Source organism: Festucalex cinctus, chromosome 1, assembly GCF_051991245.1.
Source record: "Festucalex cinctus isolate MCC-2025b chromosome 1, RoL_Fcin_1.0, whole genome shotgun sequence".
NCBI lineage: Eukaryota > Metazoa > Chordata > Actinopteri > Syngnathiformes > Syngnathidae > Festucalex > Festucalex cinctus.
Window position 1 is genome coordinate 22392203 of NC_135411.1, and position 25481 is coordinate 22417683.

The 25481-nt window shown below is 41.3% G+C and overlaps 2 protein-coding genes across 16 annotated transcripts in view; one reads left to right on the top strand and one right to left on the bottom strand.

Annotated features, from left to right (window-relative positions):
* Positions 1-25481, top strand: part of LOC144020339 (ras-related protein Rab-8A-like) — a 316622-nt gene that overhangs the window by 178192 nt on the left and 112949 nt on the right. The window lies entirely within an intron of this gene.
* The window catches only part of ptprfb (protein tyrosine phosphatase receptor type Fb), a 273163-nt gene that overhangs the window by 72536 nt on the left and 175146 nt on the right, over positions 1-25481 (bottom strand). For 7 of the 15 annotated variants that reach the window (XM_077523666.1, XM_077523597.1, XM_077523622.1 and 4 more), the window contains 7 exons: positions 22877-23146; positions 20694-21275; positions 20488-20621; positions 19043-19187; positions 13796-14101; positions 11626-11819; positions 2439-2465 (listed from right to left, as the gene is read on the bottom strand). In XM_077523666.1, coding sequence (XP_077379792.1) covers positions 2439-2465; positions 11626-11819; positions 13796-14101; positions 19043-19187; positions 20488-20621; positions 20694-21275; positions 22877-23146 — 1658 coding nt within the window. The remainder of the gene's footprint in view (positions 1-2438; positions 2466-11625; positions 11820-13795; positions 14102-19042; positions 19188-20487; positions 20622-20693; positions 21276-22876; positions 23147-25481) is intronic. The other 8 variants (XM_077523628.1, XM_077523685.1, XM_077523605.1 and 5 more) reach the window with 3 other exon arrangements.

Below are 25481 nucleotides of genomic sequence, written 5' to 3' on the forward strand. Positions count from 1 at the left end.
CTGATCTCGGAGATGATAAAACGCGCAGATGGACAACAGGTTAGCTTCTAAGTGATGTCTTGCGACGGCGGGAACGCGGCGCCTGCCGAACGTCACATGAAATGGCCGCCTCTCGTGATGAGACGGGCGTGCAGTCGTCACTGAGCGTCTTGAAGGCTGAGCTTGCGATAAATATAGACTAGAGGGAGGGGCCGGCCAATGACGGCCATGCTAAATCCAATTTGAGAGCGCTAAATCCATCTGACGCTTTTATTAATGAGGTTTTGTTATGTCATCGCTACGTCGTCTTAGGAATCAATTGAAGTGTAATGAGTTAACTATCTGACGGCGAGCAACAGAACAGAGGCGGCGTTTATCAGGTCCATCTAGTTTGCAGTCGGTGCGGGCTGCTGGCATTGAAATAGAAATGTACATTGGTGTACATATTGCCATATAATCAGTTAAGTTTTTCCTCCCATTTTTTATGAGATGAACTCAAAGATGTAAAACTTTTTCCACATACACAATATCACCATTTCTCTCAAATATTGTTCACCTGTGAGGTGGGATGGATTATCTCGGCAAAGGAGAAGTGCTCACTAACACAGATTTCGACTGGTTTGTGAACAATATTTGAGAAAAATGGTGGTATTGTGTCATGACTGGGTCACGCAAGGGTTATGTTTGGGTCATGACCTTGAGGTCAAGTGTCTGTTTTGAACTGATGTAACCGGCATCTAGTTTCAACTGGTCTTAAGCTATGTGATGTCAGGAGCTATGTGATGTCAAGAATCTTTAATTTCTTTATCTGGTCGAGAGCCAATCAGATAATTCCATGTCAGTCCTGTTACCCACATGTCTAGCCACAGCCAATCTGATCGATTCACTATATAAACTGTCTGAGAAATGTGTTTTGTCGGCTTCTTCGATGCCTTCTCCTCGTTTCTGGTCAAGTCAAGTTAGGTCCACGCCTTTTGATTTTGTTCGAATAAAGTGTTAAAACTCTTATTTGCGTCTGCGCTTTTGGGATCCAACCCCAGAACATAACATATTGTGTATATGGAATAAGTTTTAGATCTTTGAGTTCATCTCATTAACAATGGGCACAAAAACAAAAGCGTTGCATTTATATTTTTGTTGAGCGTAGTTTTCTGCTGATACAGGCCGTCACTGGAATCAAAACATGATGTAAATTTGCATATATATTAACTCATTCACTCCCAAAGACGTATTTATACATTTTTTTAGGTTTTTGTTTGCTAGAGTTTTTGTATGAAGGCTTTGATGCAGTTTCTGAAGTGGAAGCTGAAAGCGATGGTAATTATTAAAAAAAGGGTGATTCATCTGTTTCATAATGAAACAGATGAAGCACACCTTTTTTTTTTTTTTTTGTAATAACTACTATCACTTTAAGCGACCACTTCAGGTCAGAAACTGCATCAAAGCCTTCATACAAAAACTCTCGCAAACAAAAACCTAAAAAACGTATACGTTTTTGGGAGTGAATGAGTTAATGAGCATACAGGTAAGTCCAAAATTATTCATATTCAGTTTGTTTGGGCCCTATCAGTTTGCTGCCTAAATGGGCTACCATTAAAATAGAGAGAAAGCAAGTTACTTGGGTCCGAGAATTGATTGAAAATGAATATATTTGGGGCTTGTCTGTACTGTATATATGGTATTATTTACAACCACCATTACCTTCCATTTCAATCTCAATGACAGCCTATTAGGCAGCAAATTAGTTGGGCCTGAATTAATTGTATATGCATATTGGGGGCTCTGTTGCAAATACAATATATTTTTTTTACCTTATTTTCCAATTTCAAAAACAGTCCATTTAGTTCAGGATGAGCCAATTTGCTACCTAAATGGGCTGTCATTGAAAAAGACACAGAATGCAGACTAATTGGGCCTGAATTAAGACTTTGGGGCTGAAATGTAAATCTTACTTGAATTTCATCGTATTCATGCAGCTAAATAAAAGGGCCAGAACGACAGTAATTGTACATGAAGTTTGTCTCTGAACTGTGTATACAGAAATACAGCAATTCATTTTTCGTTTCAATCTGAATGGCGGCCCATTTAGGCAGCAATCTAGTTGGGCCTCAATAGGTTCTTTTCACTACTTATGATTATTATGCTTTTGTTAAATCAAGAAACTTATTTTTTGGATTGCTATTATAAATACCAATTAGTATTTTCCACCATCTAGAACTCATTTCCCCAATTTCCTCAAGTGCCCATGCTAAGTCTTCTGGGTGAGCGTCTCTTGCTGTGGTTGTAATGCGTGAAGTGAGAACACAAATCAAACGCATTTAAGGCACGGCACGTACATAATCACACATTCAACACAGACGCACAAAAACACCCCCAAACTGCGGATTGGGACCCTGTAAAAAAAAAAAAAAAAAACGAAAACGAAAAACAACCCAGCAGCACACATGAGGCTTACTCACATGCTCGGTGAACTCCGTAATATTGAACTGATGGGAGAGAAGACAAGACACACAGGACACAGGGTGGGGTGCACGGAGGAGGAGAATGAGTCAAGAGGCAACACAACAGGCACGGGAAAAAAAGCGCTTGGGCTTTTTTTCCGCCGCGAGACAGATGAATGTAGGTGTCGTGCTGGGAAAGAGAGAGAGCGTGATCGAGGAGAGGCGGTAAAAAAAAAAAAAAAAAAAGTTGAATGTGTGTCGTCAAGGTCGGGAATGACTGTGAAACTTTCTGCTGTTATGATGCACTGCCTTGTTTTCCCATCTGCCTATCAATCTTAAGAAAACATGTTGCCACAAATCTCCATTAGCCCGAACTGCACTGGACGTTCCAGGGGGGAAAGTGGTTCCCTCGCACCCTTTTTTTTTATTCATTACATTTCAATATGTTTTCCAAATGTTCCCCTTTGCTCGCCCCGGGAGATTCCCGGGGGACGCGAAAGCCCATTTCCTGCTGCCGGCTCCGACGCCGAGCGTGAAATCTTATTACCAGCGCCACTGTACCCGCGCCCCGACATCAAAACCCGCCCGTGCGGAATGCCAACGCTTGCCATTTACCGACAACTCGCTGCACAGTTCAACAACTCGTGGGCCGAGTTCACTGATGGGCGGCGTCTGGAGGTCACGGTGAGGACTTGACAATGTTGGGGGGGGAGAAGTTGGCATGACTAAACGGGAGCGAAAGAGCAGCTGAATAACACAGCGGGGAGGTGCGATTTGACTTAAAATGAAGAAAGAATCCGGTGAAGCCGAAAACTACAGGAGCAACTAGTCTGGGCTGTCATTGAAATAGAATGCAAACTGGTGTACATATTATGGTAGCCTATATAAAGTTAAGCCCCAAATGACCCATAAATGTAGCTCAGGCTCAACTAGTTTGCCGCTGAAGCATGCTTCCATTGAAATAAAAATGAAACTAGTTGGGCCCGAAATGGCCGAATATCAGTCATTTGAGACTTAACTGTATTGTTTACCATTTTGATTTCAATAACAGCCCTTTCAGGCAGCTAGCTACCTAAGCCTGAATTATATCTATAAGAATATGAGTACCGTATTTTCCGCACTATAAGGCACACCTCATTATAAGGCGCACCTTCAATGTATGACATTTTTAAAACTTTTTCCATATATAAGGCGCTACAGTAGAGGCTGGGGTTACGTTATGCATCCATTAGATGGGGCTGCGCTAAAGGGAATGTCAACAAAAGTCAGATAGGTCAGTCAAACTTTATTAATAGATTACAAACCAGCTTTCTGACAACTCCAAAATGAATAAACAGCTGTTTTATTTACAGCTGTTTTATTATTTTCTCTGAGGTAAAGTATTAGTATTAGCTAGCGATCCAAGATCTTCTGCGCATGCGCGTCACCGATCGTGCAGGGTCACCGATAGCGTCTTGACAGCGAGACCTGTTGTGGCTCAATATCGATCCATACATAAGGCGCACTGGATTATAAGGCGCATGGTCAGCTTTTGTAAAAATTGAAGGCTTTTCGGTGCGCCTTATAGTGCGGAAAATACGGTAATTTGGGGCTAATATTGACACCAGTTTACATTCCCTTGACATTCCACTGCATATACACTTAAGCTCCAAAATATAAAATTCATTTCTTCAGGCCCAACTAGCATGCTGCCGAAATGGGCCATCATTGAAACTGTGAAATTGAAATGGAACACAATTGTCTTGTGCTGCCTCTCACAGCTCAGTCTTGGTACTACAACAGGTATCCAAGCGTATGTTGTGCTGTGTTGGGCTTCTGGAGTACGTCATACACTGTAAGAGCAGGAAGCATATGTGTGGGGATTTTTATTTATTTTTTGCATCGTGAGTGGGGTCTTTTACATATTAAAAATTGGTTAACATTCTCGAAATCAGTGTGTGTGTACAATGGACCCTTGTCCATTTGCTGTTCGCTATTCACGAATGAACGTACTTATTTGCGGTTTATTCTGAGAAAAATATCTTCACCAATAGTGTCAAAGAGGTATGTCAAAGTGATAGATGTTGACTAAGAGACTAACAGCTTTGCATGCCGTGGAGCAGCCAAGAAGTGTAGCCTGGGTTGTTCGTGGATGTTACAGCTAGATACACTTCTCGTGCCCCCCCTCCCCCCACCACCAAAAAAATCAAATCATTTGTATGTCAAGACAATGATGCATTTATATTATGTTAAAGTGTTTTGAGATCCTTGTTTGTGGTATATTTAAACTATTAAAATTAATAAAGGCCAGTGTTTCTCAAAGTGTTGTGGTCCCTCTAATGGTGCACAAAAGTTGTACTTAACTTTTGATATCGATATGACCTTGACAAAATTGTTTGTTAGATTTAGGTAGAATTTTTATTTAACATTTATGTGCAATGTATTTTAATTAAAGCATTATTTGAGTACAGGTTTGTTTTTTTTTCTAAATTTTCAAACGTCATGTTTGTTAATTCTTTGACCGCCAAAAACGTTTAATAACGATTAGTAAAATCACGATATATTCCGCCATAAACGTTAAATGACGGCAACTATTTATTTTTTTTTTTTAATTAATGGGCAGTGCAATGTCTAAGTGCACCGCTGCCTGGTCAATGGGATGTGGAATCAAAAACACTCACTAACTATGGCCAGCAGATGGCAGCATTCGATTTTCAATGGGCTGCCGGTGTATGAAATTACAATGAAACATGACAAAATCTGAGGAAATAGAACGTTTTCAAGGATGATGTAAATTATCAAAGCCTTTGTCATATTAAAGTTTTTTGTGGCAGTAAAAGAGTTAATGTGATAGTGGCTAACAATAGGATAAAATATGGTGAATGGTCGTGAGAATAACAATTTGCGAAATACTTTTTTTTGGTGGCACTTGTTGAAAAACGAGAAATTTGAGAACATTTCTAGGGGGTCTCAATTATACTTATTTTTTTTTTACTGTTTTCGGCAGGGCTCTGTTCTTATCCCGCAAAAATAGCTGAGGTTGACTGTATCTGCTTTGAGCAAGCAAAATATTAGGAACACCTTTCAGTCTAACTGCTTCGTTTGTTTCCTTTCAAGCTTCACGCCTCCGCTTGAATCTCGTCTTTTCTAAATTCTGGGCAAGACTTATAAATTACCCTGGCACACATTTATATTTCCAACGCCACCGCGAGCCGCTGAGTGTCAGCGTCACCGATGGATGCAAATGTGATGACACGGACTGAGATTTGCAGCTATCAAAATGAGACTGAGGTGGCGGCGGCGTGATGAGTGATGTGGAAGAGAAGGAGCTGTCATGAGTGATGGAGTGAAACGGGCTGAGGTGCTCTTTTTTTTTTTTTCCATTTCTATTCAACTCCTATCCGAGGCAGTGAAGCGGAACGCGTGCAGACACTCACACACATGCAAGAGCCAGCACAAACACGCGTGAAGTGCGCAACGCATGAACGGTCAAGCAAAATGGAGCTGAGAAAGCGGGTGCTGAATGTGGGCAAACATGGCCAGCAAGTAGAGAGAAACAGACGGGCTGACGCAGTCAAGCACAAAGCGCACCATTTTGCGATGGCTGTCACTGATAAGCACATGATAAAGTGCAACGGTGCGCCTGCCAATTCTAATTTAGTTTAGCGCCCTGGTTGACCACCTTCACAAACTCTCCCTCTAACATTGCGTTTGTCCTTATTTTGCTCTACAGGGGGCCTTTGAGATACTTTGAATGACCAACCTTGAGTGTTTTTCGAGGCACGAGATGTCATTACGACGACTTTTTACTTTGACGTGTGAGCACAAATTTGAGATACGAGTGTTGTATGGTGGCAGTGAACTCAAGTAAACTCATATCACAATAAGCAGCAGTTTGGCAAAGAGTGGGCAAGTCATCAGAAAATGAGGCTTGCTACCTTAGAAAAGTCACCTTAGCGCAGTGCTCTCAAATAGTGCGCACCCCCCCCCCCCCCCGCTCCCCCCCCCCCCCCCCCCAAGGGGGGCGCGAGGCTCCATCAAGGGGGGCGCGTTTGACCTCGGGGTTACATGCTTTAGATTTTTTTATTTTGATTGTTTTTTTTACTGTCCTAGAATAAAGTGCAATTGCACCTCCACTACATTAGGGGGCAGCGGCGCTCTCATTATTGGCAGAGTGTGCGCAGGGAGCATCCGCTCGGTGGTGTAGGGGTTTTGTTTGCACTGAGCATGTGCGCTTTGCACACAGCAAAATAAATCAGCACAAATTATTTTTATATATTTTTGTTTTGTAGGTTAAAGTTGTTGTTGTTTTTTTTAATATTGTGATCCTGAGTTAATGTTGGTGATCAGTTTGAATGCATTATTATTTATTGATTTTATGTAATTTTATTTTTCCGTATCATATGGTTTGACATGGTGAGTCAAAAAATGTTTATAGTTTAATTAAGGATTTAATTTTATTTTTGAATTTCAGATGCACTTTAAATCTTTTCTGTTACAGTTAATAAAGCTATTCTTTGTTGTAAGTTTCTCCATATTTCTTTCTTTTTTTATTCTCTCATACGTTAATACGGATACAGTGTTATGCAGAGGTGTGCTTATAACAATTTTAGGGGGGGCACGAGATGTGGGGGGGGGTCATGACAGAAAAAAATTGAGAAGCACTACCTGAGCGTAATGTTAACAAGCAATGCAAAAACACCATCAACATGCTAATATTAGCATCGATAGTCGCAATTTTAGAAGCAACAAGTTTTCAAATATAAATTGTGGAGAAATACATATTGACAGATACAATAATTATAATAATTACAAATTGCCTAACTGCCGTGTTGACGAGCAGACAGTGGAGCATGACACTGCAGCAAGACGGTAGGCTAACATTAGCACGCGTGGTCATTTTGAGCTGCATATTGCCAAGAGTGGGCCAGCTAGAAAATAGAGCACTGTTGCAAAGTGGAGTCTGTGGCCTCCCGGGCTAAATCACAGGGTAAGCTGATGTTAGAATGCATGTTTATTTCTATCTGTGTGTCACCATTGTCACACTGGGAACCCCAGATGACCTTTTAGCTCGTAAAAAAAGTGCTAGCAAGAAGAACAGAGTAGCTACTGCGCAGTGGAAAAGGGGCTTTAAATGCAGATAGTAACTGCCTAAAGGTCACCCGAAGTGCGAAGCAGTGGAAGTGGCCCCCGTCCGTCACAGTCGCAAAAAAAAGGGGTCGACAGCGAGGCGCTGTTAGCGCTGGCCTCTCGGTTTAAAATTAGCACGGAAAATGAGGGTGCTGTGTGGGCTGGGGCTGGAAAAGAGGTGCTTGTAGCGCCCACACGCACACACACACATGGAGCAGTCCTTGTAGCATTGCCGCTAAAGCGTGAGGAGGCGAGCGGCAGCCAGAGATAAGAGGCGAGGGAGAGGTGATAGCGATGCAGACGGAATTCGCCATCCAATCGCACAAAGGTTTGCGTGACACCTTAGATAAAGTCAAAGAATGTTTTTAACCTGCCTGTTAAGTTTGTTTTTTTGGTACACCAAAACAGTTCATGGGTCGATGTGACCCGATGTCAATCAAGTGTGTAAATGTGATTCGACTCACTTTATGCATCCTTGTGTCATTGCCACGTCAATATAATCAAATAAGAAATAATGTAAAATATTTTAAAAATACAGAACATTAAATACATAAATATAAAGATACAAAAAAATCAGTAAGGCTTTATAAAAAGGTTATTTTACATTAAAGTAGTTTTTATAAAACTTAAAATGGGTCAGTTTGACCGACAACATAGCAGGAGGGTTGTAGCAAGTTCAAAAAATAATTTAAAAAAGAAGAGTAAGAATCTTTTATATGTTAAAAAAAAATAAATAAAAAAATCACATTTTCTTTTTTTCATTTTTCAAATGAACTTTCAAACCAATTTGATCCAAAGCAGAACAGCAGTGTTGTGTCACTGCCAGGCCAATACTTCATTTTTTTTAATCAAACCAATAATCTAAAAATAAATAAATAAATAAATAAACAAACAAACAAATAAAATAAAATAACATACAGCACACAACCTTCTATTTATTATTATTATTTTTTATTTTAAAAAATGCTCTTTTAAACTCTCAAACAAACAAAAAAAGGAATGAGAGTACAAGCCTCCTATTTTTTGTTACATAAAAAAAAAAATATATATATATATATATTTAAAAAATCGTAACTTCAAACTGGGTCACGTTGACCTACAAATGATTTGTAATTAATCCTACCCCATTACAGGTGCGTGCTTGTTTTATGTGTAAACACAGTTGTAGATTGGGAGGGGAGAAACGGTTGGGGAGAAACGGCCGTTGGAGCGTTACTTCGTTTTTTGGCTGGCTGTGTGGTCCTTCCCTTTGTCGACGTCCTGGCAGGCCCATGCAGGTCGCCTGCTCGAGATGACTAAATCGAGGGGAACCGACTTGCACGCAAAGGCCCTCTTGGAATGACGCAAAAAGGCTTGCGGAGTGCAACAGAAAAAGGGAAACAGAAGGCGAGATCGAGAATTGCCTTAGGCAGGAACAACAGGTTTGAGAGCGAGAGTGTGAGACAGGCGTCGCCAGGAATGACTTGAACGGCAATTTGCGAGATGTGTTAATTGTGTGGAGCTGGCACAAAGAAGGGCTGTCAGGCACGACCGTTCGCACGACAGGTTGGGGTCGCGTCGAGTTCAACCAGGCAAGTTCACGCTCAAGGGATAAGCCACAATCTTCTTCTTTGCGTCACAAAAGAGAAGGGAAGTGAAAAAGCTAAGCTAGTTATATACTGACAGAGGCAATCTAAATATTATGGGTGTGCCAAAAAAAGTTGATTCATAAAAGAATTGAGATTCTCATTTATTAATCGAATCGAATCGATATTTAATATCCAAAAATCGATTTTACTTAAATTTGAAATGATGAAGAAGGGGAAAAGGCAGTTGTCGCCCACATGCTGTTTTTGCGAAAAAAGGCACTTACGATACAAAATTAATAAAAGTTTAAACAAAAAAAAAGGACACTTTAATGTCTCTATTTGTCATTTTGTCTTGCAAAGCAGACTGGAGTAGATCATGACAATGTTGTGCATATCTGTAAATTGAAGCAGAAATCATTTGGCAATCAAATAATTTTGAATCGAAAATCATTTGAATCGAGAATCGAAAATCGATTCTGAATCGAATCATAGACCCAAAAATCGTAATCGAATCGAATCGTGACAGTCAAAGATTCCAAGCCCTACTAAATAGCCTTATAGCATTTAAAAAGTCTCAATTATTGCCTAAGCTTGAAGCCTGGAAGAACATCAGAATAGTGATGGAAAAATGAAGTGACTGCAAAAAATATTGAGTTCCAGGATCGTTATCAGGGAGCTTTTTCTGATGAGCTGATCATTTGAATCAGGTGTTTTTAACATCTAAAACATGCAGGACTCTGGCCCTCGAGGAGCAGAGTTGCCCACCCCTGCCCATATATGATTCCCTAACCCTGCTATTTATCCAACCAGAGCCTTCACACTTAACCCCGAGCTGCCCTGCAACTAATGATGATAATTTTATGCCTACATCTGTCCACAACAACAATTTCCATTACAAAAGCATGTCTTATCGCGGAAAAAAAAAAAAGAAAAAAAAAAAGCGATCCTACTTACTTAGCTGACCTTGGCAGTGTGCGATGGGGTGAAGACGGCGGGATATTTACGATTGTTAATGAGGGTTAATAGCCCCCCTCGCTCAAGGGCGCGGCAGTGTGTATTTTGCGGGGAAGCGGACCGGTACCCCCCGCTGCTCTCCCGAAACGCGGGCAGGCGAGAGCGCGTGTGAAAAATGAGATGTTTTTGGTGAGGCGGTGGAGGGCGGCATGCGGATGCGTGTTCCCATTAATGTTTGCAGCCGGCAGGACAAACAGAGTTGCTAGTTTATTGGGTTCTTAAGATGGTCATCATAGGGAGGGCACGGAGTAGGAAGTGGGGAAAAAAGTGATTGTCTTCAGAATAGGCTTACATTACTTTTTTTTTTTTAGCCATATTCTACTGAGCAGCTTGGATAGGTGCACCATAAATGACACTGCTAAAAAGATGAAAAGCAGCTCACTTTTCAAAGTAGTCGTTCCAAACACGACAAACGTTGACAAACGAGTGAACCGACTTGAGTTTTTCAAAATGGGAGTGATTAATTTGCGAGGGAAAAATTGACATACGAGTGATGTATGGTGGCAGTGGACAGAAAGTGAACAATTAAAAAAAAATGTTTCAAGATGTTTACTGCCACAATGATTTAATTTAGCTAAGTCTGTTTAGCCTAATGCTAACATATGCAAAATGCCATAAACATACACACTAACCCTTTGAACTTTAGATATGTGGACACAAATGGTGCAGCAACACATTTAGACAAATCACCAATACTCACAGGCGTATTATATTCTTTATCCTCTGCAAAGAATAACTAATGCTCCAGTGATGAGTTTTGACCAGCTCCATGTATATATGCATGTTTGTAGTACACGGCAGAACAATGACCATTAAATTAAAACAAAAACTGTTCTGTTTTTTACGTTCAATTCATTCTTTATTTGATACATGTTTTTATTAAGTATTATGTTATAGAGTGTAATTTTTCTTATTAAAAATCATTTGTTTTTTTTGTGGTAACTGGAATGGATTAACAACATTTCTATCCATTTCAATGGGGAAAGATGATTTGAGATATGTTTTTTGAGGTCACAGAACAAATATTTTTATTTTATTTAACCTTTATTTAACCAGGATAGTCCCGTTGAGATTAAGAACCTTTTTCAAGGGAGTCCTGGCCAAGAGGCAGCAAAACAGTTTTCATTAGTTACAAAAAAAAGTTTCACTTACAATCACATAAAAATTATATAAAACAGTTACAAATCAATGAGGCCGTCTAAATATCTAAGGGCATCACTGTAAATTCAATTTGCACTAGGTCGAAACGTGGCAACGCAAGGCAGTGCATGTGAAAATCCTTGCACAGAATGTGTCGCTACTGCAGGTAGCCTATCAAAAGATCTTTTTTTTTTTTCATTATAAAGATGTGAGAGGCAATTTCAAGTCAAATGTCATAAGTGCAGAGAAAATGGAATAGAAAAGTGGACAGAGAGACAATTGTGTGCGTGTATGCGAGGGGGGGAATGAAGCATGAACGGGTAGACAATGGAAGCAGCAGAGAAGCGAACATGAAAAAAGTGGCGACGAGGTACCTGCTCCTCCGCCAAGACCACGTCAAGGATGTTGGGCTGCCCGCGCGGCTCGCCGTTCTCCACCAGCGTGTAGGCCACCTGGTAGCCTCGGATCTGGCCGTGCTGCTTGCTCTGCAGCGGCGGCTTCCAGGTCACGCGGATGGCGGTGGAGTTGACCGCCTCGGCCTCCAGCTTCCGGGGCGGCGCTCCTGGCACTGGGAGGCAAAAGGAAAGTTGAGCAAATGCTGACTTTGCTGTTTTCACTGTGCTTTGATGAGAGAAAGGACTGATAAAAAAAAAAAAAAAAAAAAGCTGTTGGCGGTGGATCAACAGCAACTTTGGACCGGCAAGAATGTGGGCCAGCGTGTGGGTGCTGTGATGGCATGAAAATGAGCTGAACTTCAAAAAAGATTCATTACAGGCTGATTTCTCTGAGGAGATGCAAACAAATGAAGAAGAAGAGGGAGCAAGGGAGCGCGCTGCTCCACTTTAGAACCTGGAACGTGTGTAAACAGTGAGAGGGGGAAGTGACACAGAGGCAAGTCCCGAGGTGATGAGACATAACCTGCAATACATTTTCAAAAGTTGAAAGCGAGGAGAAAAAGGGGAGAATAAACCAACATGGCGCGCCTTGTGGCTGCAAGAGCGCCTCATTAGCTTGTTATTGATCAACAAATGAGACACAAAGAAGAAGAAAGAGGAAAAGAAGACAAGTATTGCATCGTATTTGCGTCAATCAGTAGTATACAGCCTTTCTCAAGTAGTTTCAAGTAAAGATACATTTTTGATGGACAGACATCAATAATAAACTCCCCATTATGCTGAATATAGTTAGTATAATTACAGAGAATTCTGCACAGGTTTCTCTTCAACAAACAAGCCTGTCTCATCTTGTCTCACCGCTAACCACATGAAGACTGTGTCGCCCTGTTAGCAGGACATTTAGCTGCTCCGCAGAGTGTAATCGCCCGGCGACAGCAGCAAATGTGGCAGTTGAAAGCCCGCCGTAAATTGGCCAATTGGAAGATGAGATGAAAAAATAACTTGATTAGCGATCAATTAACTTCAAGCTTTAAACAAGTAGTTGACTAGGCGTTCCAACCTCTACTTTCTACACCTCACTACTTTCTACTTTTTTTTTCCAACTTTTTTTTTCAACTTCTATGGATGAAGTAGGAAAAATCCACCCGTTTTATACATCTCAGGGGTCGGCCATCTTGTCAACTCGCTGTAGACTGAAAATGGCATCACAGTGCCTAAGGGCTCAGGTAACAACCAATCATGGCTTAGCTTGCAAATGTCACATGCCAAAACCCAAAATGGTCTTCACCTGAACACTATGATGTAATTTTGCAAGTGGCAATACAAAGCGAAATGGCCGCCCACTGAGATGATAAAAAAAAAGTGGGTGGACTTGTCTACTTATTTGATATTCCACAACACAATATTAATCAGAATTCTATGTTTAGACTAGTTTGGGTGCATTAAACATTATGGTAAAGATTTATTTATTTTTTTAATTTCCTATTGAACTTCTTCTTTTTTTTTTTTGAGGCTCAACTGACGCCAGCAAGTTTTTCTTTCGTTGCCTTAACTCATCAAAATGGGTTTTATATATAACTGACAGCAAAAATGCATTTTTACTTTTATACAAAAAGACATTTCATAATCTGTAACTTTTTTACTTTTACTTTTGTACCCTTTACCAGTCTTTTTTTTTTTGTTTTTTTAAGAGAGACTTCACTTATTTAGCCCATTATAGCAATAAAAAGTTAATATTTTGTTTAGAATTAATGTAATACTTTCATTATTTTTCATGTACAATTAGTACCTTTAAAAACACATTTTGCAACTTGCTGTTGACTGAAAATGACATCACAAGGGCTCAGGTAACCAATCACAGCTCAGCTTGTGAATGTCACATGACCAAACCCAGAAAACAAGGTGAAATGTGATTGGTTAACTGAGCCCTTGTGATGTCATTTTCAGTCGACAGCAAGTTGCAAAATGTGTTTTTAAAGGTACTAATTGTACATGAAAAATAATGAAAATATAAAATTTAGTATCGGCAAAATATTGTTTGAATGCCAAAAATGGCTAAATAAGTAAAGTATCCCTTTAAACTACTAAAAAGCCTAAAAACGGTTAGTACAGAATGTGAGTACTTTTGTCATCTCTGGCGTCAACCTACCATCCGGCTGAGTTTTCATCCTCACCGGGGCGCTCTCCGGGCCCGGCCCCGCCTGGGTGTGGGCGCGCACCCACACCTGATACTCGGTCCAGCGCTCCAGGTCCTGGATGACGTAGACCGAGGCGGCGGCGCCGATGCCGCTCACCTCGTGGCGCTCCGTGTCCTCGCCGCTCAGCGCCTGGTAGCTGATCGTGTAGCTGACGATGACGCCGTGGCGGCGGCCGGCCGGCGGCGCCGCCCAACTCACCTTGAGGCTGGTGGAGCTGAGGCTGAACAGGTGCACGTCCTGGGGGGGAGCCGAGGGGGCTGTGAGGAGGGGGGTGGAGGAGGGGGCGGGGGAGCACAACCACAAGGGAAGGGATTGGGATGGGTGGATCAAGCAAACGTAAAATAAAAACAAGCAAACTTAATGTAAAAAAAAAGGAAGCCTTTTTGTCATCTTTTGAACTGGAAATCAACAAAAGTATTGGGACAAATAGCGAGGACACTTCCAGGAAAATATAGAGCTCTTTGATGCTGTTGCCACTTTTACACGGCCTTGAAAAACAGCATTTTACTGCTGATTTTTGTTGCTTTTTTTATTAACAATACCAACATGGGTTGGAGTGCAAAGTCAAACTTAGCAATTTTCTGCCTACTAAACCTTAACTAAGTCGGAATGGGGCATGAGTCAATAAAGTTGTTAATTTGCCACAAATTGTGCTACTCTATATAAAATGACACTGACATGGAATGAGGGTGCAAAGTCAACCCAGTATTTTTCCTCCTTTTGAGGTATTAACAGAGCTATAATCAAGGGCACATTTCGGCTACAGAGACTCTCGCTCTTTCGCTTTTTAGCTACAGATATACAGGTGCGATTCATTTTTTTAACCACAGCAACACTAGTTGTGGGAAAATAAAAGGTTTACAGCAAATTCTGCCTTATACGTTACTGTCCCAGTCGCTGGTGCTGCTGTTGTCAATTGTATCGAATTATCTGAATGCGCAAAGCTGCAGTGGCTGTGTGAGCTCGGATGCGGAACTGTGTGAAAGAGGCTTATGATTCATATCAAGTGTTCATAGTGTCATAGCTTTTATTGGACCTTGCTTCTTTTAAAACACGTCTTAAAACCCATCTGTATTTGGCTTTTGGCGCACCATGAGACTTAACATTGTTTTTGATGTTTTGTGGTGTGTATGAATTTGATGTTTATTCTATTTATTTATCTATGCATTTATTTAATTTTTTATACACTCGCCTCCATCTTATTAATTTACTGATGTCAAATTTATTTACTTGTTAAAAAAAAACCAACCTTGTATACTCACTTAAAAATGTTTGCTTTGCTCTTGTTTTAGTTACCTTACTCTTTATTGTACGACCGATTTCTGTCTCATGTACAGCACTTTGTATACAGCAATGCCTGTTTTTAAAGCGCTTTATAAATGAAGTTTATTTTGAGTTGAGTTGAGTTGTTTGATGCACTGGGAACAGAAAAGAACTTCCCCAAATTGCTGCCAGAAAGTTTGTCCAAAATATCAATAAATTGATTACAGCCTGTTTTATTTTATTTATTTTTTTTTGTCTGTTTCTGTTGAAGTGAAGCTCCACTCCTCTGCTTCCGGAATCCGTTGTATTATGTTGCTAGCGCAAATGGTTCCGGAGTTACGGTGATTTGAAAAACGTGTCATTTCCTGTCTCCTGCATCGTGCACCTCTATGACTTCCCCCTCCTCCACACATGAAAATCTGCCAGCTACTGTAATGCAATTATGTGTTAGTGTTGTTCCAATACCGTTTTTTGGCCCCCGATACCGATACCGATACCCAGCTTTGCAGTATCGGCCGATACCGATACCATACCGATACTTCGTTTTTTTTTTTCCTTAACATGAAAAAGCTGTCCTGCTATTGGTTCAGCGCATTCAAGGGCCAATAGGATATCTTAGATCGGCATGCAGTGAACATGTCACATACCAGTAAATATCATGCACGAGCAAGACACAAAATGTTGCATCTAAAATCCTATATTAGTGTTGAAATTAATGGTATCGGCATGTTACTTGTGAGTAGTCACCGATACCGATCCCACTGTTTTAAATACCAGTATCGGTATCGGAACAACACTAATGTATAGCATTAATGTAAAGCTCAGTTTCTCTGCTTTCAGAATCTGTTGGAATTACTTTGTTAGTGAAACGGTTCAGGAGTTACAGTGATTTAAGGGCTAATGGGGTTTGTCCCAATACTTTTGTCCATTAAAAGTGGATTGTTCACCCAGCAATTTAAGCAATATCAATGCAAAAAGCTTCCTCAGCGACAAAGATGCTACCTCTGGACTGAGAGTTTTGTTCTATTACACGGATGGGTGTGTGTATGTATGTGTGTGTGTTGGTGCACTTCATATTACGCGCGAGACCGTGAAACAATGACAACAGCGGGGGCAGAATATAAAATATCCCAGAGAATTTTACAGGTCAGTGTTTTCATAAAGATGTAATTTGCCCTGAACTGCTATCTGCCTCCCGCTGCTCCCTCGACGAAGCGAGCAAACAACTGCGCGAGGGTGCGAACAAGTGTCAAGTGATGTTTGCACGTCGTTGCCGAAGAAGCAGCGTAGCGGCGGTTGGGATTTTTACATACATGCGGAAAGCCGCATCCGGACGAAGCTGCTACTCGTCAGTGGTTACGGCTAATTAACAGCCACAGCGTGAGCCGGTGAGAACACTCCCAAGTCCAGAGGTATGCATTGTAACACAACGGCATGCATCTATCTTCATCACAACACCTATTCAGCACCACAAAGGGGGAATAAGATGGGATATAAAAGCGGGCATGCCTATGAAGTGTCCTTCTTAAGATGCAGCGCGATGAACAGTGAGCTCCAAATGGGAAGCTGATATACTAATTAACCCCAAGGGACATGTTGTGCCGTTCCCCTTTTCCGCAAGCTATTTGGGCTGTGTTGAATGAAAAGCGGCTGAATAGGCCCAAGGAAATTCTCTCAGAAACAATTTTTTCAATCATCCTTTGTTCCATAAATGAGCCTAAAATGGCAACGCGAGACACAGAACATTTGGTCCCAACGACAAAATACATCCGATGAATAAATGTCATTTTTTGATTGATGACATTTACCTTTGTCATTACTTCCTGCATTTTGACAATTCAATTTGGACTTTCAATGCTTGTCCTGATCTAGTTTATCTTCATTCAAAGCAATCAGCAATGTTTCACGATTGTTCTCTACAAGAGTGCTACACCACTGAACTCTTAACTCATTTACTCCCAATAACGTATAAATACGTTTTTTTATTTTATTATTATTATTTTTTTATTTTTTTATTTATGCTAGAGCATACAGAAGGATTTGATGCAGCCTCTCAACTGCAAAGAACGGTTGCAGAAATGGTAGTTATTACACAAGCGGCCAGCAGGTGGCAGCCGAACAAAGGAGATCAACCAGGGCCATGGTGAAAAAAAGCTCAATTACTCACAAGTTTAAATAGATTTGTGAAAATTGATGAAACTAGCCGTATTCTAATGCTAATTGCTGCAAAACAGAAACAGATAGAAATATACTTTTTTTTCCTGATGAAAGAAGAGACTTTAATCTTTCTTTTAATAGGTTCTTTTATAGCAATTGAACACAATATTCTATGGGCCTTGTAAAATCAGTCAAAATCCAGTAAAACAGCCGGGAGCGAACGGGACCGCTTCTGTGAAAATGGCTGCGAGTGAATGAGATAAGTGTGCATCATTGTTCATGTTGCTTTTAATTTTTATATTAGTTCACCAGATGGTGCTACTTTTTCCTAATTCAAACATGCAGTAACATTTTAAGCTTTTTACTAGGGGTGTTAAAAAAATCGATTCGGCAATATATCGCGATATTACACTCAAAGCGATTCAATAGGTGGCCAAAACATCCATTTTTGATGGAAAAATATTCAACAAAACGTCTTACTTAGGGTTAGGGCTCACACCTTAATCATGGAAAAATGTTATATTAATTAATGGAACATTAAGCCATTATATTTTATTTCAAAGCTGTTCAAATATGAAACAGATTACAACCTGTTTGTTAAATACAGTGGCTCACAGTTATGACTGAAGTTTCACATACATTTTCAAATACATTTTCATACAAATCTTACAGTGTACAATTTTGTGCAAGTATACTGGTTAGTATTTTCTAAATTTGAGTAAAAAAAAAAAAAAAAAAATCGCAACAATCGACTTATAAATTTGTATCGGGATTAATCGGCATTGAATCGATTCGTGACAAATGAATCACGATACGAATCGAATCGTCAGGTACTGGGCAGTTCACACCCTTACTTTTCCATCAGTGTCTTGCTTCTGAACTGTCATCTCACTATTAATGTTTGACAATGGTGTGCATTTGAAGCTTTTCTCAATGTACACACCAAGTATGAATTGTATTTCAGGGATTTTAAACCTTTGACTTTGAAGTTGCACATGAAAGATGAAATAATAAAACATTATTTGACTCATTTCAAACATTTTTTTTTTTTAAATTAAATGTATTTTTTTCATCAGTTTTCGGGAAGGTCTTTTTTGACAATGAAGGTGAATATTAAAAAAGACCTCCGAAGGGTTCAAGTCAATTTGATGTAGCAGAAATAGCTCCTGTATAACATTTAGAGGCACTCAAACCCCTCGCAAATTATTCTCTTGACAAAAGTCGAATCAGGAAACACGGGAAATACACGTGCCTCGGGGGCAGAGAAAAAAGCAAGCGTGCGAAAAAGACGAGGCGTAAAACCAAGATCAAATTAAAGATAAAGTAGTTCTTTCTCTTTCAAATGTAAAAAAGCCTGATACATTTTTCACACTTTTAACCACGCGAATGATTCAAGAGCTTCTTTGAGCGATTGACGACGAGTCAGCTATAAAAACATAAAGGGATTCATGCGGAACATGCATGGTGGGATTCTTACTAAGTGGATGTGATGAGAAGTGGTGGGGACACATAAAACCTACCTTGGACGCTGAACAACAGCGCTTGGGCCTCCAATAAGCGGACAGCGTTAGTGTTGGTGACAAGGACGGCGGATGCACCGACAACATTTGATGCTGTGCCGAAATTGACTTTGACACTCGGGTAACCCACGCTGTCTGCCACTTTAGGAGCTCAACTTTGCGTGTTAAAAGCGATGACCTCGGCCGGCCGGCGGGCCACTTTTATTTGGTTAGCGGCGGCAGCGAGGAGATAAAACAAAATAAAAATGACTGACTTACTGGACTGGGCGGTGCGAGCCTCGATGGCCTGGGTGTAGACGCCTAAGCCCATTTCGGAGCGGGCGGCCAGGGAGAAGCGGTAGACCGTGTCGGGTTTGAGGCCGTCCACGGCGTAAGAGCCGGCTGGATCGAAGGTCACATGTATCTGGCGAGTTCAGAGTTTTGGAAGTCAAGATCGAGTCGAAAATTCAATGTCTAATATACCCATAGAATATCATGAAAACAGAAATAATCTGTTCTTGCAAGCATTTTAGAGGCGTTTACGTATTGGCAAATCCCCAATTTGCATAGTAAGTAAGTTATCTGTGTTTCTAATTGAGGTGTCAAGATTTATTTCATTTAATTTTGAGTTAACTTAAAGTTCCTTTATTGTAAATCTATATTTTTTTTACATGTGAGTAATGACCACCCCTTCCTTGGAAAGCCTGTACTGGGGGAATTCCAGTTGCAACGCAGCAGACACGTCCACGTCAAAATTTAGCAGTAATAAATGTAATAATAATAAATATATTTGTAGAGACTGGGATCAAGTAATATTTTACAATTTTAAAAATGTGCAGAGTTTCACAAGTTACTTCATGTTAAAGATTAGATAGTTCTTGATATGAAAAGAAAAATACACTAAGCTGTCACCAATGTCTTATAAAGGCCAATATGCCATCTAGTGGCAGAAAAATGACCTCAACGCAAATCAATACCACACTCGTTTTTTACAGTACAGTACATCCACTCAATTTTACTAGTTATTATGAAATTATTGTATCAATGAATAAATGATGCAACCATATTTCTATTTGTTTAACGTTTTTCGTCTTTTATTTCAATTTTAAGTGTATGGCTGCGTCAATCAGAAGGTGAATGAGAAGTCGACTGTAAAGCGCTTTGAGGGACTTGCAAGGTGGAAAAGCTCTATATAAATGAAGTACCATTTACCAAAACTTAAAATTTAGCCATTTTTGTCAGTCAAACATTAATATTTTGCCTATAATAAATGTGATATTTTCATTATTTTTCATGTACAATTAGTACCTTTAAAAACATATTTTGCAACTTGCTGTCGACTGAAAATGACATCACAAGGGCTCCGGTAACCAATCACAGCTCAGCTTCTGAATGTCACATGACCAAACCTAGAAAACAGGTGAGCTGTGATTTGGTTACCCGAGCCCTTGTGATGTCATTTTCAGTCGACAGCAAGTTGCAAAATGTGTTTTTAAAGGTACTAATTGTACGTGAAAAATGATAGTATCAACTTAATTATAGACAAAATATTAACTTTTTATTGTTATAATGGGCTAAAGAAGTGAAGTATCCCTTTAAAATATTTTATTGTACATTTTATTGTACATGTAGGACAGATATAAAATTTGCGTCAGTTAACTATTGAAGTCATGTGATTAATTAGGATGAAAATTTTGAATTGCCTGCCCCCCATAGTTTCTAACCTTGTTGTCCGTGCCGGCCTCCCAGTACTGCAACTCGTACTTGATGATGGGGTCCTGGAGGGGCCACAGCCACGAAAGCAAGACGCGAGTGTCCAGCTCTGTTTCAGCCACGAAGCCCGAAGGCTGGGACGGGACTGAGGGAAAAGACAGATTAAGAAGTGAATGTAGCAAAAAGACTGACCAACAGGGGGCGTTGGGACACTCACCTCCCTGCTGGGTTTTGACCTGAAGGACCTCGGAGGGCGGGCCGTCCCCCACGGAGGTGAAGCCCAGCACCCGAAGGCTGTAGGTGATTTCGGGCGTCAGTCCGGAGATGGTGGTCAGGCTGCTGTCGTCCGTGTTGTGCTTGTGCCAGGCGCTGAGCGGCGCCGTGTGGTCCGAGCTGTAGTAGATGCGGAAACCCCGGATGTGCCCGTTGGGCTCCTCGGGCGGGTCCCACTGGACCAGCATGGTGGTGGCGCTCAGCATGCGCGCTTGGACACGCAGCGGGGGCGACGACGGGGCTTGCTCGCCCGTACGCGTCGCCACCGGCTCGCTGGGCGCCCCGCGGCCGATGTTGTTGACTGCCATGACGCGGAACTCGTACTCCGAGTAGGGGCTGAGGCCGCCGATGCTGTAGCGGGTGGTGGCGACGCCCTCCACCTCCTGAAAGCCGTTGTCCGACGCCTTGGCCCGGTACTGGATCATGTAGTAGGACACGGGTTCCGGGTTGCCAGAGTCCCACGTCAGCGTCACGCTGGTGGCGGTTCTCTCGGTCACCGTGAGAGAAACGGGGGGCTTTGGCAAGGCTAAAGAAAAAGAATCAAGTGTTTACAAATACAGGTTTAGTGGTGCCTTCAGATATGAAATGCATCCATGAGGAGACGAAGGCAGTGAGAATATGGTTGTATTTGTTCAAATTCAATTTTTTATATTACCACATTGCAGCAAAGTGTAGACTGAGCACTCAAAGTTCAAATGTCCAAAAAAAAAAAATCCAGAATCCAGCAACAAAAACAGAAGAGGAAATGTTTCTAGGCAGCGAGAAAAGAGAGCCCTACAGCCAAGAGGACACTGTGGGCTCACTGCAGCAAGAGCGTAAAGAAGCGCTCGCATTTGTGCACCTTTTATGCTCGCAATACTATACGAACATTGACTACCAGAAAATTGCATCGTCTCAGGTTTAATGGATGCCAAAAAAAAATTGAGACACGGTTATAGAACCCCTTTCTCTGCTAGTTGTGGAAGAAGGTCTAATCTGTCCAAAATTGTTCCTAATCTTATACCGTTTTGGCTTCAAAACAACAAAACAACACAGGAAATTTTGTAGAGGAAATTTCAGTCTAAACAGAGTAAACTTTAAACTCGGAAGAGAGTAAAATATTAAAAAAAATAAATAAATAAACACTCAACAGTTGAGGAACAATCACAGAACCTTCAGGCCATTGACCCATGCCACTCCTGCTCTGTGTCAATACAGTGTTCCCTCCTTTTCGGCTGGGTTAGGTTCCAAAAAATACCCACAATAAATGAAATCCGCGAATTAGTTAGCTTTGTGTTTTACATTTGGTATAAAAGTTTTAAAGCTCTAAACCACACAGTTTATAAACTTCTCTCATTGATGCATTTACATTTTTTTCACATTTCTCTCCTTTAAACATTCTCAATGTTCAAACCTTCATAAATTTAATAAAATAACTACATTAATTTAAAAAGAAAGTGCATGCAAAATTGCACTAAACAAATCCGCGATACAGCGAGACCACAAAAAGTGAACCGCGTTATAACGAGGGAACACTGTATATCTATCGTGTCAGGTGGAATCCTCGTACCTCCATTTTTTAGTACCATATTTACTCGGCGGCACAGTGGCTCAGTGGTTAGCACGTCCGCCTCCCAGTTCTGAAGACTCGGGTTCGAGTCCAGGCTCCGGCCTTCCTGGGTGGAGTTTGCATGTTCTCCCCGTGCCTGCGTGGGTCTTCTCCGGGTACTCCGGTCTCCTCCCACATTCCAATGACATGCATGGCAGGTTAATTTGGTGCTCCGAATTGTCCCAAGGTGTGATTGTGAGTGTGGATGGTTGTTCGTCTCTGTGTGCCCTGCGATTGGCTGGCAACCAGTCCAGGGTGTCCCCCGCCTACTGCCCAGAGCCAGCTGAGATAGGCGCCAGCACCCCCCGCGACCCTTGTGAGGAATAAGCGGTCAGGAAAACGGATGGATGGATGGATGGATATTTTACTCTATTCTTAGTGGAAAGTTTACTTTGTTGAGATTGGGACAGAATATAGTCTTTTTTTAAGAGTAAAAATGTACCCAACGAAATTTACTGTGTAGCTGACCAGTCATACGACCTCGTAGTTGCCCTCGGAAAAGTTTCAATGGTGATCAGACACATTCATAAGAATCTCACCTTTGACGGTGACCTGCGCCGTGGCTTCGATCATGCCCAGCGAGGACATGGCCACGCAGGTGTAGTTGCCCGACTCGCGGATGTTGGTGACCTCCAGCACGTTCCGTCCCATGGGCATCTCCTCCTCGCGGGTCAGCTCCTTCAAGCCCATCATCCACTTGACGTAGGGCATGGGCGAGCCCACCGCCACGCACGTCAGGTTGACGCTGCCGCCCGGCATGACTTCCTGGTTGGTGGGCGGGATGGAGAACCTGGGCGGGACTCTGCGGACTGACGAGAAGGGGCGGGACAAAGGAAGGGAGTAGTTAGGATTTTATCAGTGATGCTTTGACCTCGAGGTTGTTGTTATTTGGCAAGTCATTAAACTTGATTTAATTGAGCTTGTTTTCAACATGCAGTGCAAAAAATAAATAAATAAATAGAATATAAATATACTGTAATACTGTAAATCATGAAAGTCCTCGTAATTTGGCGTTGCTCACCTGCCTACATTGGTATACTTGCTTCAAATTTGCAAGCAATTGGACAAAAACTTGAGGACAAGTTTATTTTTCAAGAACCCAAAGAAATGGTCAGAAAATGACTGTCTTGAAACAAATGCCAGACTTCCTGTCGTCTTGGACATGGGTTCGTTTGTGGTTCGTCTTTTCTGTCTTGCTCATCTGACAAGAGCTAAAACTGAAATATTTTACACGTTAACATCATCTGCCAACTATATATGGTTGAAATCTGGAAGCTACTGGACAACTACAGTAAAAGTTTTTAAAGGAACCATAAAAATGCTAACAATTCCCCTTTGAGAGCTAAAAGGTCAGAGAGACTTTTTGTGTCTTTATGAGCATAGTTTTTTGGCATGCCTGTGACATTTCAACCGAACTCGAAATTTGGGGGCTGAACTTGCAAAGTTTTCTCTGAGGTGCTATAAAGCCAGATTTTGAGAGCTTATGGCCAAGACTGCTACCAAATGTCCATTATCAGCTTGCTTTATGGCAAGCCGTCAAGCTTTTGCTGCCATGCTGTGCCCACGAGCACTGGCGAAAATAAAAATGGCCCAATCTGTTCCGTGTACGCGGTTCGAATTTGGGAGCAATCTGACAAAATCTCTACCATTTAAAATGACCCAAAACCAAACTAAATTGGCAGTCTTTGTGAGGATTTTTGACCCTTTTTTGTAGTGCTATTCCAAATACCTATTAAAATTTTATGTTGCTAACTCAAACTGGCTTCAGGGGGCTGGAAAAAAAAAAAAAGAAGCTCTGGGCTGCTACCAAACAAATTTTGTTGGGTTTTGGGGATATCCCTATCAAAAGGGAATAAAAAAAAAAGGACTTGTGCGAGCGACAAACGATGGTGAGAGTTGCATCACTGGGAGAACCTGCAGTGAGGTTATTGTTTAATTCTTCCTCCCTCTTGCCTTCTCTCTCCGCTCACTTTGGCTGGCTTGCTCGCTCTTTGTGCAGTGGTGATATGCAGATGGGCTGACATTAAAAAGGGGTTCCCATGGAGACGAGAAGGCCCGCTGACGTCGCCGAGGGACAAGGCAAACACTGATGCGGAGGCTCCAATGTGCCATTCTGAGAAGCCAGGCCCAGAATAAACAGGCAGACAGCATTTACATATGACTCGTTTCCGCCGTTTGAATGCCGACAGACAAGAGATGCCTGCCGTTTTCAACACTCCTGGTAACTTTTTTGTAAACATCGGCCACAACAGTGGGAACCAAACTTTATAACTCGATAACATAATGAAGCACGGCATGAAGAGAATGCTTGACTTCTTTTGATTATGGAGAAAAATGAAGCTAAGCCAAACATTTAGCTCACCAGTGGGATGCCATTATAGCTGTCCCAATACTGCTCGGTGGAATGTATTCAAAACACGATGGCATTAAGCTATCCCTGCAGATTTTACTCTGCCGCGCTCCCCCGCACTATTGCAGCATCTGTTTTTCTCTGTGAAAAAAAAGCCCTTGACGGTAATTGCTTGGCTCTTTTTTTGCACAAGTCTCCATCAAAATACAATTTTCAAATTCGAGTCCTCCTCCACCTTCCCTGTTTCCCAACCTTTCACCCACCCCTCCCCACCAGATCTAATTCCAACTGCAACATCATAACCAAGAGTGCTTGGTCCTCCTTTCATTATCAGCTGGATTGAATAATACAAAAACACCTTTGGAGATTCTAGTCAGGTAAAGGCGGCTCTCGTTCCGACCATTTGCTATCCTGTATTTTCACTTCAATTCTTGATAATTATTACCCGTGGCGAAATTTTATCACCTAAAATGCAGATTTGCTCCCAAGACTTGTATTGGTATTTTCTCTTTTTTTCACATGGTCTTCAACAAATTTGTTTGTATTTTCAATCAAGGCCCACATTTGTGGGGAATATGCTGTATTGTGCTACCTTTTGGCTAACCTGCAAAAATAACAGTTATCTAAAGCAGGGGTGTGTATTACCAAGTGGGCTGGACGATATAACTTAAAAACAATTGGCATAAATCATACACAGATTTTTGTTATTTGCAGGCCAGCCCTAAATAGTGGGGCTCAACTGTAATTTATTGTTAAAAAAAAAAAATGCAAATGGAACACACAACAATTTGCTC